This window comes from Salmo salar, unplaced genomic scaffold (assembly GCF_905237065.1).
Source record: "Salmo salar unplaced genomic scaffold, Ssal_v3.1, whole genome shotgun sequence".
Classification (NCBI taxonomy): Eukaryota; Metazoa; Chordata; class Actinopteri; order Salmoniformes; family Salmonidae; genus Salmo; species Salmo salar.
The window spans coordinates 15,501-37,119 of NW_025548493.1; the positions used below are offsets into that span (position 1 = coordinate 15,501).

Consider the following 21,619-nt stretch of genomic DNA (forward strand, 5'->3'; position numbering starts at 1 on the left):
GTGTAAATGACCCCTAACTCCTCCCACTTCCTGTCTGTAGATCGATGCCATTGGCCGAGGCGCCCGCAGTGTCTCCCACAGGATGATCAGGATGTCATTGGACAAAGAGACTGTTCTACAGCGTGATGGGCGGGGCGACGCTGCTGTCCCAGAAGGCCCTGCGTCAGGAGGAGGAGGAGGGGAGGGGGAGTGGACAGGGTGGGTGGGGTAATGATGTCCCCTCCTCCTCCCTGTCTGGGACCAACCGGATTCACCGGAAGAATGGTTCTAACGGAACAGCCACATCCTCACGGCCCCAAAACAAGAAGTACACACCCCTTAAAGACCAAAAACGGCCTTCAGCCCCCCCACAACAACCCCCAGGTCTTCCCTCCGGGACAGCAGCAGCGAATGGGGAAGCGGCGCTACTCTCTGGGCGGCAGCTTCAAGCACCCGGGCTTCGGGAAGCGTCGTCGCCGCGCCAACAGTGACAGTCAATCGGATCCCGTCCTTCCCTCCAACTTCCTGTTGGGCGGGAACATTTTCGACCCGCTGAACCTCAATTCTCTATTGGATGAGGAGGTGAGCCGCGCGCTGAACGCCGAGACGCCCAAGTCCTCGCCCCTACCGGCCCGGGCCAGAGACCCCGTAGAGATCCTGGTCCCGCGTGACATCACAGACCCCCTGAACCTGAAGAGTGGGGGAGGAGAGGGGGAGGAAGGGGGAGGGGTGCTGGTCTCCCCCATGAAAAACAGGAAGCGACATCGCAACCGTCACCACGGAGGAGGAGGAGGAGGGGGAGGAGGAGGAGGGGGAGGAGGAGGAGGAGGAGGAGGAGGAGGAGGAGGAGGGGCGCAGCCTGAACCCCCCACACAGCCTGAGGGGTCAAAGGTAGAAGCTCGGGGTGATTCAGGGACAGGAGGTGAGGTGTTAGCTCTGTTCCCTGCTAGCGTTAGCGTCAGTGTTACCGGTGAGCTAGCTGCAGTACCGGAAGCTCCCAGAGAGGGCCTCTCCGAAAGCGTAGCGCCGCAGTCTCCTCTGCCTTACGAACTCAACACCACCATTAACTGTCGGGATGAGGTAGTTCCGCCCATCCTGCCCCGGAGACACACCCACCCGCCACTCGGCTCCGCCTCTAAACCCCGTCCCCATGGCGACGGAGCCCATCGGCAGCGTAAACGGAGGCGTACCACCTCAACGAGGTCTGACCGTTCGTCGGTTACTCCGACCCCCGCCCTCACCGCTGCCCCACCCAACACCTTCCACACCCCCCTGGTGCCAGGGTCAGGCCTCAGAGGTCAAAGGTTAGGGTCAGTGGTGGTAGGTCAGCAGCAGGCCCAGAGCTCCTTCCGTCACAAACCCCAGAAGAAGAAAAACACGTTCCAGCACGGCAACTACAGCCGTTACTACGGCTACCACGGTTACTACGGTTACCGCGATGGGCAGGTGGGGCGGTTCGAGGACCCTCGTCTGGGCCTGCTTCGACCCGATTGGTTCAGAGGGAAAACGGTGCTGGACATTGGCTGCAGCACCGGTCACCTGACCCTGGCCATAGCACGCCATTTTAACCCGGCCCACATCCTGGGTATTGATGTGGACGGGCGGCTGGTGCACGCCGCTAGGCAGAACATTCGCCACTTCCTGTCCGAACGACTCACACAGGACGCCAGGGGTAGGGAGGAGGGGATGGGGAGAGAGGGGAGAGAGTAAACAGAAAGCAGAGACAGCTGAGCAGAATGAAGGAAGAACACAGAGAGGAACTAAGATGGCGTCCGGTATGGCTGAGAAGAAGATGGAGGAGGAGGAGGGCCAGAACGAGAAGTGTAGCGCTCTAGAGGAACTGAAGAGAACCCTGTCGTTGCTGTCGCCCTCGAGTGGCCCCCGGGGTGTAGGTCGCCCTCTCCCTCCGTTCCCCCTCTCCTTCAGGGTGTGTCGGGGTCCCATCGCTGCTCCCCCCCTCTTCCCCGCCTCCCCCCTGGCCCACGGAACACCTGGAACATTCCCCAACAACGTCTCCTTCATAACGGTAAGAGAGAGAGTGTGTGTGTGTGTGTGTGTGTGTGTGTGTGTGTGTGTGTGTGTGTGTGTGTGTGTGTGTGTGTGTGTGTGCGCGTGTGTGTGTGTCATAGGTGGACTTTATGAGCTGATAATAATATATGGGATTTAATGCGACTTTCAAAAAACCTGTACAGCAACAAAAAAAGGGAATAAAATAATAGAATTGAAATGTAAACTACTTTAGTTTAGAGGTGAGAGAGAGAGGGCTGAGATAAGCCGAGGGGAAAGCCAGACTGATCAGGTGGTATTTGAGCTGTTATAACATGTATATCCAGCCTCTATGAGCTGTTATAACATGTATAAGTAGTCTTGGGTTTTTCTGTCTTTCTGCTGTAAAGCTACTGGCCTCCATCTTATAGGACAAGATGGCCTCTCCGTCTGCCTCTGTCTGTCTGTCTGTCTGTCTGTCTGTCTGTCTGTCTGTCTGTCTGTCTGTCTGTCTGTCTGTCTGTCTGTCTGTCTGTGCTGGAAACCTGATGTTGAATTCCATTTGATTTCACGTTAGGCAGAAATGAGCCAGAATGCTGAATAAAGTAATATATTAACTTTTAACGCTTCTCTGTGTGGTTGGTCTTTTTGGAAACGCTGGTTGTGCCTTCAGATTTCTGTCAGAAACCATGTAAACAGGTGCACCAGCTGGGCTAGTGTTCATGCGTGTTGTGCATGCGTGTTGTGCATGCGTGTTGTTCATGCGTGTTGTGCATGCGTGTTGTGCATGCGTGTTGTGCATGCGTGTTGTGCATGCGTGCTGTGCATGCGTGTTGTGCATGCGTGCTGTTCATGCGTGTTGTGCATGCGTGTTGTGCATGCGTGTTGTGCATGCGTGTTGTGCATGCGTGTTGTGCATGCGTGCTGTGCATGCGTGTTGTGCATGCGTGCTGTTCATGCGTGTTGTGCATGCGTGTTGTGCATGCGTTGTTGTGCATGCGTGTTGTGCATGCGTGCTGTGCATGCGCTGTTGTGCATGTGTGTTGTTCATGCGTGTTGTGCATGCGTGTTGTGCATGCGTGTTGTGCATGCGTGCTGTTCATGCGTGTTGTGCATGCGTGTTGTGCATGCGTGTTGTGCATGCGTGTTGTGCATGCGTGTTGTGCATGCGTGTTGTGCATGCGTGTTGTGCATGCGTGTTGTGCATGCGTGTTGTGCATGCTTCAGGTGATAAATCTGAAGGCACTACCAGCGCTTTAAACCGTTGTTGTATTCATCCTTTCCTGTTGATATATATTTTATTCAACATTCTGGCTTGTGAAGGTCGTGAGGGGGAATAGGTTTTGTCGTGCCCTCTTCACGACTGTCTTGGTGTGTTTGGACCATGATAGTTTGTTGGTGATGTGGACACAGAGGAACTTGAAGCTCTCGACCCGCTCCACTGCAGCCCCGTCGATGAGAATGGGGGCGTGAACAGCCCTCCTTTTCCCTGTAGTCCACGATCAACTCCTTTGTCTTGCTCACATTGAGGGAGAGGTTGTTGTCCTGGCACCACACTTCCAGGTCTCTGACCTCCTCCCTATAGGCTGTCTCATCGTTGTCGGTGATCAGGCCTCTACCACCATTGTGTCGTCGGTAAACTTAATGATGGTGTTGGAGTCGTGCTTGGCCACGCAGTCATGGGTGAACAGGGAGTACAGGAGGGGACTGAGCACGCACCCCTGAGGAACCCCAGTGTTGAGGCTCAGCGTGGCGGATGTGTTGTTACCTAATCTTACCACCTGGGGGCGGCCCGTCATGAAGTCCAGGATCCAGTTGCAGGGGGAGGTGTTTAGTCCCAGGGTCCTTAGCTTAGTGATGAGCTTTGTGGGCACTATGGTGTTGAACGCTGAGCTGTAGTCAATGAATAGCATTCTCACATACAGTTGAAGTCGGAAGTTTACCTACACCTCAGCCAAATACATTTAAACTCAGAATAAACAGCTGGAATTTTCCAAGCTGTTTAAAGGCACAGTCAACTTAGTGTATGTAAACTTCTGACCCGCTGGAATTGTGATACAGTGAATTATAAGTGAAATAATCTGTCTGTAAACAATTGTTGGAAAAATGACTTGTGTCATGCACAAAGTAGATGTCCTAACCGACTTGCCAAAACTATAGTTTGTTAACAAGACATTTGTGGAGTGGTTGAAAAACGAGTTTTAATGACTCATGTTGAATGATGTTTGAATGATTTAGTGTGTGCATCTGAGTCGCCTCGTTTCACTGCCACAAATAACCATTAAACCATCTGGTGTTCAGCGAAATAACAACAACAATGTCAAATACAGGAAGTCAAATCATTAACATCCAATCACATTAACCGTTACTCGCTCACGGAAAACATTCACTCTTAGACATTTAGAAACAAAACGTGACAATTTGAAAAATAAGCCGCAGGAATTATTTGATCGAGAATAAAGACGAGTTTCGAGTAGTAAGACGTGTATAAAAGCAACAGATACCATTAATCAGAAGGGGGCTATAATCATCTTATATGGTGAGCTACCGAGTGGCCAGGACAGGAAGCCCCATACTATTGTGGAGGACTTCATTCTTCCTGCAGCCGCGGATACGGCTGGGACAATGCTGGGGGGAAAAGGCCCAAACTACACAGACAATGCCTCCATCAAACAACACTGTTTCACGACGCATCAGTGACATGGCAGGAGATGTTTTGAAACAATTACTGCGTCGCACTATGATGACACACCAAAAGATGACCACCAATCAGAGACCACTAATGATGACACACCAAATGATGACCACCAATCAGAGACCACTAATGATGACCACCAATCAGAGACCACTATGATGACACACCAAATGATGACCACCAATCAGAGACCACTAATGATGACACACCAAATGATGACCACCAATCAGAGACCACTAATGATGACACACCAAATGATGACCACCAATCAGAGACCACTAATGATGACCACCAATCAGAGACCACTATGATGACCACCAATCAGAGACCACTAATGATGACACACCAAATGATGACCACCAATCAGAGACCACTAATGATGACCACCAATCAGAGACCACTATGATGACCACCAATCAGAGACCACTAATGATGACCACCAATCAGAGACCACTAATGATGACCACCAATCAGAGACCACTATGATGACCACCAATCAGAGACCACTATGATGACAACCAATCAGAGACCACTAATGATGACAACCAATCAGAGACCACTAATGATGACCACCAATCAGAGACCACTATGATGACCACCAATCACATTATGTTACTGAGTTTGGGGAATCCAAAAAGTTACCTTACTGATTTTTATAATTTGACAGGTAACTAGTAACTAACGGATTACATTTAGAAAGGAACCTAGCCAATCCTGATCCAACTAGTCCACACTTCCTCTTTCCTTCTGCCAACTGGCCTCTCGCTCTCATTTTCTCGCTCCTTCTTGTTATTCTGCCAGTTGTGCTGGCAGCTACACTCTTTTGCACTCCACACATGTTTTGTGAGGGTGTGTGTGTTTTGACGTGGTTGCTGTTTGGTATGTGTGTGTGTGTGTGTACGATGTGATCATGTCAATATTTTCCTCTGTAGCTCAGGGGAGTGTTTGTCACCGGTGTGGAATGTGTGAGTTACCTCTGACCTCTAACCCCAGAGTTGCACAGTGGACCTTTTAACTCTCACATTCTCTCTCTCTCCCCTCCTCTCTTTCTCCCTTTCTTCCTCCCTCTCTCTTTCCTCTCTCTCTCTCTCCCTCCCTCCCCTCCTCCCACCTTCCCTTCCTCCCTCATCTCTCTCTCTCTCTCTCTCTCTCTCTCTCTCTCTCTCTCTCTCTCTCTTCCCTCCCTCCCTCCCCTCCTCCCACCTTCCCTTCCTCCCTCATCTCTCTCTCCTCTCTCTCTCTCTCTCTCTCTCTCTCTCTCTCTCTCTCAATTCAATTCAGCTTTCTTTACGGTGTATGTATTTGCAGAATAAACGGTGAAAGAGGACAACAACACTGTGTCCTTTGTCGATCAGCCATATGAAAGCCGTTTTTCGCCAGCATCCCACCCTCCCGTTTGGCCCAATGCTTTGCCAAGTTTGCCATTTCAAATGATAAATGGTACAATGTAACATCTGGTAAAGCCCTACATCCTCTTCATATTAAACTAGCAACACTACACTTCTGGTCTGTGAGGCATTTCAAAGGCTAAACTAGTAATATTCCCCAGAGTCTCGCAAACACATAGGCTACCTTCGTTTGTATAGTAAACGGCCTACAATTGAACTTGTATTTGACCTTGTCTCGTTGTCTTTATCTAGGCCAAAACACCTTGCTCTAGCAAGAAATCTCTCTGCCTCCACGTTGTCCTTGAAAGTCATTTTGATTTCTCTTCCAAGAAAAGAGCAAGATGGCTGGGAATGCCAGGTGTGTGTGTGTGTGTGTGTGTGTGTGTGTGTGTGTGTGTGTGTGTGTGCGTGCGTGTGTGTGCATGCGTGTGTGTGTGTGTGTGTCTCGTGTAGTTGTTTCTTCGGCGTTGTAAACTCCTTCCTCTTCAGTGCCAGTTTTCTTGGACAGAGTTAAAAAGACAGCCGACGACCTTCCCTTCTGAAGAACACCGCTCTCTCGTTCGCTGCTTTAAGCACCTCGTCCCGGGCTTGCAGAACGTAGGAAGCGGATGCGATGGGTTTGTTTCAATTTAGAATTCGTGCCTGTCGTGAAAAGTCCTACAGCGATAATTTTCTGCACAACGCAAGATTAGTCCAGCTTTTACTCGGGATTCTTATTACCTTCCTCCGCTGTGGAAATCCGTCCCTCTGCACCGTCCGTCCTCTCTCGTACTGCATCAACTTTTTCCCTTTAGCTCGGTAGCTGTTGTTTTTATCGTGGAGACATCGGATGCCACATCCAACAAAATCGTGTCCCATCTTTTCATCAGTTTGCTCGAATTGATCCTTGTACTAATTTGTCTCTGGGGGCGTGTTTATCCATGTCTTGGTGAGGGGGGATTCGGGAGGACATGCTTGTTTGTTTGCTAGTTGACGTGGCCTCCACGTGTGGCTTGAAGAAGAAGTCGACATTTCAATAACGTGGGACGTTTTCAAAATGCCGATGGTCTTTTACATTGAACTGTACTTCAAGTCAATCTATTAAGACAGGAAGTGTAAATGTAAGTGTATGCTGTTGAATTTCAGTATTTACGTGTGGGTATTTAGGAGATCTCTAAAGCGGTGCCATCTTTTTCGGCGTCCCACATGACTCTGTTTATGTTTTTGCTCCATTTCAGTTTTGCCGTTTTGCCTGAATATATATATATATAGTTGATGTTTCTTTACTGCTAGATAGATGCCTTCTTTACTGTGAGTGAATGTGCTATCCAGGAAGTTGTCTAAGAGGGTTTGGATATTTTTGGTTCCAGGTTGCTTTCTGGTATTCTTCTGTGCTGTTTTGGGCTCCATCTGTATGAATTTCTGATGTCGTACAGATTACTGGGCTGTGAATGTGTGGTTGTTTCCATGTCTGTTCTTTTGAGGAACAAGGTAATTTGGCTGTGATCAAAGGTTTTTATTGACAGAGCTGTGTTTCTGAGATGGTACAAGTACCTCTCTGTAGCCTGTGGGACAGTGAGGGACGAAGTCAGGCTTACACCATGTCTCCCGCAGAACGATGACGTCAACATCTTTCGGATGTGTGTTGAACTCTTCAGTCTGAAGGTTGATGAGTTTAGGGCCTGAATGTTCCACATATTAACTGATAGTGATTTCATGTTGCAGAAAGAAAGAATAGCACAGTCCAAAATACAGTAACTACTGAGTTGTTCAGAGAGATAAACAGGACAGTAGTAGAGAGTAGGGTTTAGAGAGTAGGGGTTAGGGAGTAGAGAGTAGGGGTTAGGGAGTAGGGGTTAGAGAGTAGAGAGTAGGGGTTAGGGAGTAGAGAGTAGGGGTTAGGGAGTAGGGGTTAGAGAGTAGAGAGTAGGGGTTAGGGAGTAGAGAGTAGGGGTTAGAGAGTAAGGGTTAGGGAGTAGAGAGTAGGGGTTAGGGAGTAGAGAGTAGGGGTTAGGGAGTAGAGAGTAGGGGTTAGAGAGTAGGGGTTAGGGAGTAGAGAGTAGGGGTTAGGGAGTAGAGAGTAGGGGTTAGGGAGTAGGGGTTAGAGAGTAGAGAGTAGGGGTTAGGGAGTAGAGAGTAGGGGTTAGGGAGTAGAGAGTAGGGGTTAGAGAGTAGGGTTTAGAGAGTAGAGAGTAGGGGTTAGGGAGTAGAGAGTAGGGGTTAGGGAGTAGGGGTTAGAGAGTAGAGAGTAGGGGTTAGGGAGTAGAGAGTAGGGGTTAGAGAGTAAGGGTTAGGGAGTAGAGAGTAGGGGTTAGGGAGTAGAGAGTAGGGGTTAGGGAGTAGAGAGTAGGGGTTAGAGAGTAGGGGTTAGGGAGTAGAGAGTAGGGGTTAGGGAGTAGAGAGTAGGGGTTAGGGAGTAGGGGTTAGGGAGTAGAGAGTAGGGGTTAGAGAGTAGGGGTTAGGGAGTAGAGAGTAGGGGTTAGGGAGTAGGGGTTAGGGAGTAGAGAGTAGGGGTTAGGGAGTAGGGGTTAGAGAGTAGGGGTTAGGGAGTAGAGAGTAGGGGTTAGGGAGTAGAGAGTAGGGCTTAGGGAGTAGAGAGTAGGGGTTAGGGAGTAGGGGTTAGGGAGTAGGGGTTAGGGAGTAGAGAGTAGGGGTTAGGGAGTAGGGGTTAGGGAGTAGAGAGTAGGGGTTAGGGAGTAGGGGTTAGGGAGTAGAGAGTAGGGGTTAGGGAGTAGAGAGTAGGGGTTAGGGAGTAGGGGTTAGGGAGTAGAGAGTAGGGGTTAGGGAGTAGGGGTTAGGGAGTAGGGGTTAGGGAGTAGAGAGTAGGGGTTAGGGAGTAGGGGTTAGGGAGTAGAGAGTAGGGGTAGGGGTTAGGGAGTAGGGGTTAGGGAGTAGAGAGTAGGGGTTAGGGAGTAGAGAGTAGGGGTTAGGGAGTAGAGAGTAGGGGTTAGGGAGTAGGGAGTAGGGGTTAGGGAGTAAAGGTTAGGGAGTAGAGAGTAGGGGTTAGGGAGTAGAGAGTAGGGGTTAGGGGTTAGGGAGTAGGGGTTAGGGAGTAGAGAGTAGGGGTTAGGGAGTAGGGGTTAGAGAGTAGGGGTTAGGGAGTAGGGGTTAGGGAGTAGAGTAGGGGTTAGGGAGTAGGGGTTAGGGAGTAGAGAGTAGGGGTTAGGGAGTAGGGGTTAGGGAGTAGAGAGTAGGGGTTAGGGAGTAGAGAGTAGGGGTTAGGGAGTAGGGGTTAGGGAGTAGAGAGTAGGGGTTAGGGAGTAGGGGTTAGGGAGTAGGGGTTAGGGAGTAGGGGTTAGGGAGTAGAGAGTAGACCCCACACCAGACCTACTACCCCCCACCTACTACCCCACACCAGGTTTACTACCCCACACCAGGTTTACTACCCCACACCAGACCTACTACCCCACACCAGGTTTACTACCCCACACCAGGTTTACTACCCCACACCAGGTTTACTACCCCACACCAGGTTTACTACCCCACACCAGACCTACTACCCCACACCAGGCCTACTACCCCACACCAGACCTACTACCCCACACCAGGCCTACTACCCCACACCAGGTCTACTACCCCACACCAGGTCTACTACCCCACACCAGGCCTACTACCCCCACCTACTACCCCACACCAGGCCTACTACCCCACACCAGGCCTACTACCCCACACCAGACCCCCACCTACTACCCCACACCAGGCCTACTACCCCACACCAGACCCCCCACCTACTACCCCACACCAGGCCTACTACCCCACACCAGACCTACTACCCCACACCAGGCCTACTACCCCACACCAGACCTACTACCCCACACCAGACCTACTACCTCACACCAGACCTACTACCCCACACCAGGCCTACTACCCCACACCAGGCCTACTACCCCACACCAGGCCTACTACCCCACACCAGACCTACTACCCCACACCAGGCCTACTACCCCACACCAGGCCTACTACCCCACACCAGACCTACTACGCCACACCAGACCTACTACCCCACACCAGGCCTACTACCCCACACCAGACCCCCCACCTCTACCACACCAGACCCCCCACCTCTACCACACCAGACCCCCACCTCTACCAGACCAGAGAGGAAGCTTCCCGCCCAGACCTGGCCCACTCCACTACACACCAGACCCCCACCTCTACCACACCAGGCCTACTACCCCACACCAGGCCTACTACCCCACACTAGACCCCCACCTCTACCAGACCAGACCAGACCCCCACCTCTACCAGACCAGAGAGGAAGCTTCCCGCCCAGACCTGGCCCGCTCCACCCCACAGGGCCCAACAGCAGGACCAGCTCAGCGGAGGTCCTCAGAGGACAGGAGGATTGAGTGAGATTAAACCGCTCCTCCAATACATCTGCACTAAACACAGACACCGCTATTGTACTAAAATACATGTTTTCTACTGTCCTGTTTATCTCACTCTGAACAACTCAGTAGTTACTGTATTTTGGACTGTGCTGTTTATCTCACTCTGAACAACTCAGTAGTTACTGTATTTTGGACTGTGCTGTTTATCTCTCTGAACAACTCAGTAGTTACTGTATTTTGGACTGTCCTGTTTATCTCTCTGAACAACTCAGTAGTTACTGTATTTTGGACTGTGCTGTTTATCTCCATGTCTCTGAACAACTCAGTAATTACTGTATTTTGGACTGTGCTGTTTATCTCTCTGAACAACTCAGTAGTTACTGTATTTAGGACTGTGCTGTTTATCTCTGTCTCTGAACAACTCAGTAATTACTGTATTTTGGACTGTGCTGTTTATCTCTCTGAACAACTCAGTAGTTACTGTATTTTGGACTGTGCTGTTTATCTCTCTGAACAACTCAGTAGTTACTGTATTTTGGACTGTGCTGTTTATCTCTGAACAACTCAGTAGTTACTGTATTTTGGACTGTGCTGTTTATCTCTATGTCTCTGAACAACTCAGTAGTTACTGTATTTTGGACTGTGCAGTTTATCTCACTCTGAACAACTCAGTAGTTACTGTATTTTGGACTGTGCTGTTTATCTCTCTCTGAACAACTCAGTAGTTACTGTATTTTGGACTGTGCTGTTTATCTCACTCTGAACAACTGAGTAGTTACTGTATTTTGGACTGTCCTGTTTATCTCTCTGAACAACTCAGTAGTTACTGTATTTTGGACTGTGCTGTTTATCTCTATCTCTCTGAACAACTCAGTAGTTACTGTATTTTGGACTGTGCTGTTTATCTCTCTGAACAACTCAGTAGTTACTGTATTTTGGACTGTGCAGTTTATCTCACTCTGAACAACTCAGTAGTTACTGTATTTTGGACTGTGCAGTTTATCTCACTCTGAACAACTCAGTAGTTACTGTATTTTGGACTGTCTTGTTTATCTCTCTGAACAACTCAGTAGTTAGTAGTTACTGTATTTTGGACTGGTGTGGGGTAGTAGGACTGGTGTGGGGTGGTAGGGTTGGGCCCGGTCCAGTCTGGCTGCACCGATGGAGGTGTTGATGCTGTGGTGGTGGGTGGGGTGTGCTGGTTCTGGTGGGGCGTTGAGGGGGCCTGGGGTTCCTTGGTGGTGCAGTGGTCTGGTGGGGCGTTGAGGGGGCCTGGGGCTCCTTGGTGGTGCAGTGGTCTGGGTGGGGCGTTGAGGGGGCCTGGGGCTCCTTGGTGGTGCAGTGGTCTGTTGGGGCGTTGAGGGGCCTGGGGCTCCTTGGTGGTGCAGTGGTCTGGTGGGGCGTTGAGGGGGCCTGGGGCTCCTTGGTGGTGCAGTGGTCTGGTGGGGCGTTGAGGGGCCTGGGGCTCCTTGGTGGTGCAGTGGTCTGGTGGGGCGTTGAGGGGGCCTGGGGCTCCTTGGTGGTGCAGTGGTCTGGTGGGGCGTTGAGGGGGCCTGGGGCTCCTTGGTGGTGCAGTGGTCTGGTGGGGCGTTGAGGGGGCCTGGGGCTCCTTGGTGGTGCAGTGGTCTGATGTGGCGTTGAGGGGGCCTGGGGCTCCTTGGTGGTGCAGTGGTCTGATGGGGCGTTGAGGGGGCCTGGGGCTCCTTGGTGGTGCAGTGGTCTGGTGGGGCATTGAGGGGGCCTGGGGCTCCTTGGTGGTGCAGTGGTCTGATGGGGTGTTGAGGGGGCCTGGGGCTCCTTGGTGGTGCAGTGGTCTGGTGGGGCGTTGAGGGGGCCTGGGGCTCCTTGGTGGTGCAGTGGTCTGGTGGGGCGTTGAGGGGGCCTGGGGCTCCTTGGTGGTGCAGAGGTCTGGTGGAGCGTTGAGGGGACCTGGGGTTCCTTGGTGGTGCAGAGGTCTGGTGGGGCGCTGAGGGGGCCTGGGGTTCCTTGGTGGTGCAGAGGTCTGGTGGAGCGTTGAGGGGCCTGGGGCTCCTTGGTGGTGCAGTAGTCTGGTGGGGCGTTGAGGGGGCCTGGGGCTCCTTGGTGGTGCAGTAGTCTGGTGGGGCGTTGAGGGGGCCTGGGGTTCCTTGGTGGTGCAGTGGTCTGTTGGGGCGTTGAGGGGCCTGGGGTTCCTTGGTGGTGCAGAGGTCTGGTGGGGCGTTGAGGGGGCCTGGGGCTCCTTGGTGGTGCAGTGGTCTGGTGGGGCGTTGAGGGGGCCTGGGGCTCCTTGGTGGTGCAGAGGTCTGGTGGAGCGTTGAGGGGGCCTGGGGCTCCTTGGTGGTGCAGTGGTCTGGTGGGGCGTTGAGGGGCCTGGGGCTCCTTGGTGGTCTGGTGGGGCGTTGAGGGGGCCTGGGGCTCCTTGGTGGTGCAGTAGTCTGATGGGGCGTTGAGGGGGCCTGGGGCTCCTTGGTGGTGCAGTAGTCTGATGGGGCGTTGAGGGGGCCTGGGGCTCCTTGGTGGTGCAGTGGTCTGGTGGGGCGTTGAGGGGACCTGGGGCTCCTTGGTGGTGCAGTAGTCTGGTGGGGCGTTGAGGGGACCTGGGGCTCCTTGGTGGTGCAGAGGTCTGGTAGGGGTCTCTGGGTGCTCCTCTGTCCAGTACATCATGGGGTGTTTGTCTACCAAGTGCCACGTACCTTTAGAGACTTGGCAAACATCCCTACTGTCTGCTTCCTCAGGTGGGAGTGGTCGTGTAGATGCTCTGGGGTGATTGTTGGGTGGTGAGCAACGTGAACGTTCGGGAGTAGGCCACACCCTCTGGTGATGTCAGCGTTGACTTTCAGGGCAGCAGAGTGGAGATGGTGATGTGGGAGTTAGGGACCCACTCAGAGGCTCTCTCTGCTACTCTGTTGACCAGGCTGCCTACTCTCTCCTGCTCCTCTCTACTACTCTGTTGACCAGGCTGCCTACTCTCTCCTGCTCCTCTCTACTACTCTGTTGACCAGGCTGCCTACTCTCTCCTGTTCCTCTCGCAGGTTGTTTGTGCCGGTGTGAATAATAATGTGGCCTGGTGTGCCAAAGTCAGGCTGGGACAGGATGTGGAGTGCATCCTGTGTTTTTGGGGCACCATATTTTGGACACCTTGTGGTGGGGGAAGAGTTTTTCCTTTTATGAATTTTCTCATTTGAATCAATGAGGATGGCCACCTCACTGGGTTTTACCAGCGGTGGTAAGGCTCTCTCCTCATGGTGACCTTTACCTCCTCCAGAGCTGTGGTAAGGCTCTCTCCTCATGGTGACCTTTACCTCCTCCAGAGCTGTGGTAAGGCTCTCTCCTCATGGTGACCCATTACCTCCAGAGCTGTGGTAAGGCTCTCTCCTCATGGTGACCTTTACCTCCTCCAGAGCTGTGGTAAGGCTCTCTCCTCATGGTGACCTTTACCTCCTCCAGAGCTGTGGTAAGGCTCTCTCCTCATGGTGACCTTTACCTCCTCCAGAGCTGTGGTAAGGCTCTCTCCTCATGGTGACCTTTACCTCCTCCAGAGCTGTGGTAAGGCTCTCTCCTCATGGTGACCTTTACCTCCTCCAGAGCTGTGGTAAGGCTCTCTCCTCATGGTGACCTTACCTCCTCCAGAGCTGTGGTAAGGCTCTCTCCTCATGGTGACCTTTACCTCCTCCAGAGCTGTGGTAAGGCTCTCTCCTCATGGTGACCCATTACCTCCTCCAGAGCTGTGGTAAGGCTCTCTCCTCATGGTGACCCATTACCTCCTCCAGAGCTGTGGTAAGGCTCTCTCTCAGCTCCTGGAGTTCTTCAGCTGGGTCCTGCACTGGTTGATCTGGTCCTGTAGAAGCTCTGTGTCTGGGCTGGTGGTGGTGTAGCTGGAGGGCTGCTACTTCAGCTCAGTAACCCATACCTCTAACACAGCCAGCCTGTCTTTCAGCAGTCTGGAGGTGGTGTAGCTGGGGGGCTGCTCCTTCAGCTCAGTAACCCATACCTCTAACAGAGTCAGCCTGTCTCTCAGCAGTCTGATGGTAGTGTGGTCTTGGCTCTGGTGGTTGTAGGGAGGCAGGGGGGAGGATAGCCCTGCTGTTGGGGTGCCTGAGGTGAGGGGAGAGGTCGGGGTGCTGTCCTTGTCCTTTTTCATTTCCTCCATCTATCCCGGGGGAGTCCTGCACAACAGATCTGAGTGCAGCCTCACTGCCCTGGACCATGACAGTACCGTTCTGGTACATGTTTCCCGTCAGAAACCTGTTTTCCTGGTCCTTATCGCTGTCCTCAAAAAAATGTGTATTTGCCTTCCCTTGCAGATGCCTTTCTTTGTTGTATAGCTGAAATGCCTGGTTACAGCCGTATGCCAGGCGGTAGTGTGGTCTGTGTAAAATAACAGGTTTGTAACAGTCCTGTTGTGTGAGCAGTCGGTAAACACCGTTTCCAGGTTCTCCCTCTGAATTCTGTGTTTACAATTGATTCTTCCCTTCTCTGATTTGATTTGGGGTGGAAATTCCAAAAACAAAAAGGGGAGGAAGTCTCTCAGTCCCTGCTAGCTGCTGCTAGCCCTGCTGCTAGCGCTGCTGCTAGCCCTGCTGCTAGCCCTGCTGCTAGCCTAGCTGCTAGCCCTGCTGCTAGCCCTGCTGCTAGCGCTGCTGCTAGCCCTGCTGCTAGCCTAGCTGCTAGCGCTGCTGCTAGCCCTGCTGCTAGCGCTGCTGCTAGCCCTGCTGCTAGCCCTGCTGCTAGCCCTGCTGCTAGCCTAGCTGCTAGCGCTGCTGCTAGCCCTGCTGCTAGCGCTGCTGCTAGCCCTGTTGCTAGCCCTGTTGCTAGCCCTGTTGCTAGCGCTGCTGCTAGCCCTGCTGCTAGCCCTGCTGCTAGTCCTGCTGCTAGCCCTGTTGCTAGCCCTGCTGCTAGTCCTGTTGCTAGCCCTGCTGCTAGTCCTGCTGCTAGCCCTGCTGCTAGTCCTGCTGCTAGCCCTGCTGCTAGCCCTGCTGCTAGTCCTGCTGCTAGTCCTGCTGCTAGCCCTGCTGCTAGCCCTGCTGCTAGTCCTGCTGCTAGCCCTGCTGCTAGCCCTGTTGCTAGTCCTGCTGCTAGTCCTGCTGCTAGCCCTGCTGCTAGCCCTGCTGCTAGCGCCGCCTCAGTGGCCGTGTTGCTATGGTTACTACCAGTTAAACAGTTGGCGCTAGCCAGTAAATGAATTGACAGATATGAACGTAGCTAGCTAGACAATTCATTTAACTCACACTCTGTCAATCGTTTCCTCCTGTAATGATCTTCAATTGTACAATTATACACTGATCATTTCTTTGTCAGTGGGCAAATGTACAAAATCAGCAGGTGATCAAATACTTTTTCCCTCACTGTAGAACTGACCCCGGCTATCATTCATTTTTCCCAGACACACACACACACACACACACACACACACACACACACACACACACACACACACACACACACACACACACACACACACACACACACACACACACACACACACACACACACCACACACACACGCACGCACGCACGCACGCACGCACACGCACACGCACACGCACACACACACACACACACCACACACACACACACACACACACACACACACACACACACACACACACACACACACACACCATCACGGTACACACACACACACACACCATCACGGTACACACACACACACACACACACACACACACACACACACACACACACACACACACACACACACACACACACACACACACACACACACACACACACACACACACACACACACACACACACACACACACACACACACACACACACACACACCATACACACACACACACACACACACACCATCACGGTACACACACACACACACACCATCACGGTACACACACACACACACACACCATCACGGTACACACACACACACCATACACACACACACACACACACACCATTTCCCAGTGTTGCTATGGTTACTACCAGTTGTGTATCTAACCCTGTCTGTTTCCTAGGGTGATTATATGGAGGACAGAGAACCATGTCCTCATGATGGCGACGCCACCGCAGGATATGATGTCATCCTGTGTCTGGGCGTGACCAAGTGGGTCCAACTGCACGGTGGCGATGGGGGCGTGGTCAGAATGTTCAGACGGATCTATACACACCTACGACCAGGCGGTATGCTCCTCCTGGAGTCACAACCCTGGAGCTCCTACTGCCGCAGCAAGAACATCACGGTACACACACACACACACACACACACCATCACGGTACACACACACACACCATCACGGTACACACACACACACCATCACGGTACACACACACACACCATCACGGTACACACACACACACACACCCACACACCATCACGGTACACACACACACACACACACACACACCATCACGGTACACACACACACACACCATCACGGTACACACACACACCATCACGGTACACACACACACACACACACACACACACACACACACCATCACGGTAACACACACACCATCACGGTACACACACACACACCATCACGGTACACACACACACACACACACACACACACACACACACACACACACACACCATCACGGTACACACACACACGCACGCACGCACGCACACACACCATCACGGTACACACACACACACACACACACACACACACACACACACACACACACACACCATCACGGTACACACACACACACACACACACACACACACCATCATGGAACACACACACACTGTTATCACACACACACTGTTAGCACACTGTTAGCACACACACACTGTTAGCACACACACACTGTTAGCACACACACACACTGTTAGCACACTGTTAGCACACACACACTGTTAGCACACACACACTGTTAGCACACTGTTAACACACACACACTGTTAACACACTGTTAGCACACACACACTGTTAACACACTGTTAGCACACACACAAACACACTGTTAGCACACACACACTGTTAGCACACACACACTGTTAGCACACTGTTAGCACACACACACTGTTAACACACTGTTAGCACACACACACTGTTAGCAAACTGTTAGCACACACATACTGTTAGCACACACACACACTGTTAGCACACTGTTAGCACACACACATACTGTTAGCACACACACACACTGTTAGCACACTGTTAGCACACACACATACTGTTAGCACACACACACACTGTTAGCACACTGTTAGCACACACACACTGTTAGCACACACACACTGTTAGCACACACACACTGTTAATACACTGTTAGTACACTGTTAGCACACTGTTAGCACACACACACACTGTTAGCACACACACACACTGTTAGCACACACACACTGTTAGCACACACACACTGTTAACACACTGTTAGCACACACACACACTGCTAGCACACACACACACTGTTAGCACACACACACTGTTAGCACACACACACTGTTAACACACACACACTGTTAGCACACTGTTAGCACACTGTTAGCACACTGTTAGCACTCTGTTAGCACTCTGTTAGCACACTGTTAGCACACTGTTAGCACACACACACTGTTAGCACACACACACTGTTAGCACACTGTTAGCACACATACACTGTTAGCACACACACAGTTAGCACACACACACTGTTAGCACACACACACTGTTAGCACACTGTTAGCACACGCACACTGTTAGCACACACACACACTGTTAGTACACTGTTAGCACACACACACACTGTTAGCACACTGTTAGCACACACACACACTGTTAGCACACACACACTGTTAGCACACTGTTAGCACACACACACTGTTAGCACACTGTTAGCACACGCACACTGTTAGCACACACACACTGTTAGCACACACACACTGTTAGCACACACACACTGTTAGCACACACACACTGTTAGCACACTGTTAGCACACTGTTAGCACACACACACTGTTAGCACACACACACTGTTAGCACACTGTTAGCACACACACACTGTTAGCACACTGTTAGCACACACACACTGTTAGCACACTGTTAGCACACACACACTTAGCACACACACACTGTTAGCACACTGTTAGCACACACACACTGTTAGCACACACACACTGTTAGCACACACACACTGTTAGTACACTGTTAGCACAGAAAGGTGTTTGAAACGTCTACAGTGTATGACATCAACATGTGTTTCCTAGGAGACGGCGTACAGGAACTACTGCGATATCAGACTGAGACCTGACAACTTCTGTTGTTACCTCACCTCTACTGTGGGCTTCACCTGTTACAGACTGCTGACTGATTCAGGTAACACTGTGTTTATTAACAGTGTGCTAACAGTGTGTGTGTGCTAACAGTGTGCTAACAGTGTGCTAACAGTGTGTGTGTGCTAACAGTGTGTGTGTGGTAACAGTGTGCTAACAGTATGTGTGTGCTAACAGTATGTGTGTGCTAACAGTGTGTGTGCTAACAGCGTGTGTGCTAACAGTGTGTGTGTGCTAACAGTATGTGTGTGCTAACAGTGAGTGTGTGCTAACAGTGTGTGTGTGCTAACAGTGTGCTAACAGTATGTGTGTGCTAACAGTATGTGTGTGCTAACAGTGTATGTGTGTGCTAACAGTGTGCTAACAGTGTGTGTGTGCTAACAGTTTGTGTGTGCTAACAGTGTGCTAACAGTGTGTGTATGCTAACAGTGTGTGTATGCTAACAGTGTGTGTGTGCTAACAGTGTGCTAACAGTGTGTGTGTGCTAACAGTATGTGTGTGCTAACAGTGTGTGTGTGCTAACAGTGTGCTAACAGTATGTGTGTGCTAACAGTATGTGTGTGCTAACAGTGTATGTGTGTGCTAACAGTGTGCTAACAGTGTGTGTGTGCTAACAGTTTGTGTGTGCTAACAGTGTGCTAACAGTGTGTGTATGCTAACAGTGTGTGTATGCTAACAGTGTGTGTGTGTGCTAACAGTGTGCTAACAGTATGTGTGTGCTAACAGTATGTGTGTGCTAACAGTGTGTGTGTGTGCTAACAGTGTGTGTGTGCTAACAGTGTGTGTGTGCTAACAGTGTGTGTGTGCTAACAGTATGTGTGTGCTAACAGTATGTGTGTGCTAACAGTGTGTGTGTGCTAACAGTGTGTGTGTGCTAACAGTGTGCTAACAGTATGTGTGTGCTAACAGTATGTGTGTGCTAACAGTATGTGTGTGCTAACAGTGTATGTGTGTGCTAACAGTGTGCTAACAGTGTATGTGTGCTAACAGTTTGTGTGTGCTAACAGTGTGCTAACAGTGTGTGTATGCTAACAGTGTGTGTGTGCTAACAGTGTGTGTGTGTGCTAACAGTGTGTGTGTGTGTGCTAACAGTGTGTGTGTGCTAACAGTGTGTGTGTGCTAACAGTGTGCTAACAGTGTGTGTGTGCTAACAGTGTGTGTGTGTGTGTTAACTGTGTGTGTGTGTGTGTGTGTGTGCTAACAGTGTATGTGTGCTAACAGTGCATGTGTGTGTGTGTGTGTGTGTGTGTGTGTGTGCTAACAGTGTGTGTGTGTGCTAACAGTGTGCTAACAGTGTATGTGTGTGTGTTAACTGTGTGTGTGTGTGTGTGTTAACTGTGTGTGTGTGTGTGTGTGTGTGTTAACTGTGTGTGTGTGTGTGTGTGTGTTAACAGTGTGTGTTTTAACAGGTGTGTGTGTGTGTGTGTGTGTGTGTGTGTGTGTGTGTGTGTGTGTTAACTGTGTGTGTGTGTGTGTCCTCCAGGATTCCAGAGGCCAATCTACCTGTTCCACAAAGGCCCCGCCCCAGGAAGTGACTGGGTCAAGATGTGACACGTGAGTGCCCGAATGCACCGCAGGAAGTGGCCCGCTGCCGAGAGCGCTGTGCGGCTCCGTGGAAACTACCGCCCAGCTGCTATGATTGGTGGACGCTCACCACTACCTGAACTCTGGTGGAACGTGATTGGATGAGAGGAGTTTCTAATGACTCATAACTGATTGATCAGTCAGTCAGCCAGACTGACCAAACTATTAATCAATGATTAGTTAGTCAAGTCCAGCAGATTGACAGAACTTTTAACAGACTGAACTAGAAACTTCTAAACCACACATAGTTCACGGCCATGGAGGACCCTCCTATCTCTCTCCCTTCCTGGTTGAGCCCTCTGCAGAGCCAGTTTCACCCTCTCTGATTCAATCCCACTGAATGAACAGGGAGCCTGGAGGAGGAAGTAGAAACTAGAAACACAGAAGGAGCCAAGCGGGGCTTGAGTGTGTTTCTGCCAGTTCTTCCTCCAGTGTGTGTACGAGGAGGCATGTTATTATATATATGTGTGTGTGTGTGTGTTTCTGTGTGTATGAGGGAGGTTGTAATTGTGTGTGTGTGTGTGTGTGTGTGTGTGTGTGTAATTAACAAGCTGATGTTTCTTTATTAAAGTGTTCTTCCTAGTGTGTGTTCTGAGAGGTGTGACTTCCTCCCTGCCTAATGAGGTCATTTCCTTCCAGACTCATCCATGTTTTAAACAGTAACCTGCTACAATAAACTGTCTTCTTCTTCTGATCCAGTGTGTGTGTCAGACGTGTTGTTAAGAACTGATTCTAGGTACCAGTTTGCCGGATCCAGATTATTGCCTTGTCCTGAACCTAAAAGAAAAACAAATTGACATTTTAGCCGACGCTCTCATCCAGAGCGACTTACAGTAGTGAATACATATATTTCATTTCGTACATTTTTTTTCTTCTTTTCGTACTGGCCCCCCCCCGTGGGAATTGAACCCACAACCCTGGCGTTGCAAACACCATGCTCTACCAACTGAGCCACACGGGAGGCCGAAATGGAGAATCTCCAAATGAAATGGAGAATCTCCAATGAACATAGTAGTTAGTCTAGACTAGACTTCATCTGTGTCTGAAACCCGATATGATATAGATAGACCAGTTTCTCTCCAACCATAGGATTTACCTCCATCTCATCACTCAGTGGAATTCTACTGCCCCTGCTGGACATGAAGGTGAACTACAAGGCCCAGTCTTCGACTCAGGATCCCAAGCGTTGATCATTTCAGTCAGCTGTGTAGTACTAGGTGGTCTACTAGTTCTCTGCTCTGGCTCTGCGTCAGGGCATGGTGGTGTTAGTTAAACCCAGGGCAGCGGTGGAGGGCTCTGGCTCTGCGTCAGGGCATGGTGGTGTTAGTTAAAACCATAGAGATAGCTAGAGGACTCATCTTTATACCTTTTCCATTATAGCTTCTGTGACAGCATGGGCAGCGTCATTGAGGCTACAACCCATAGGAATCTCCGCCCATTTGACTACTTT

General features: G+C 50.9%; 1 protein-coding gene across 1 annotated transcript; it reads left to right on the plus strand.

The window, feature by feature from the left end:
* The first annotated feature begins 261 nt into the window (after positions 1 to 261).
* Positions 262 to 20,863, plus strand: LOC106593295 (7SK snRNA methylphosphate capping enzyme). Its single transcript, XM_045712457.1, is given in 6 exon segments — positions 262 to 708; positions 793 to 1,669; positions 1,671 to 2,005; positions 16,334 to 16,558; positions 18,520 to 18,628; positions 20,069 to 20,863. Coding segments are annotated over 6 exon segments (2,061 nt in total). The 3' UTR covers positions 20,137 to 20,863.
* The last annotated feature ends 756 nt before the right edge of the window (positions 20,864 to 21,619 follow it).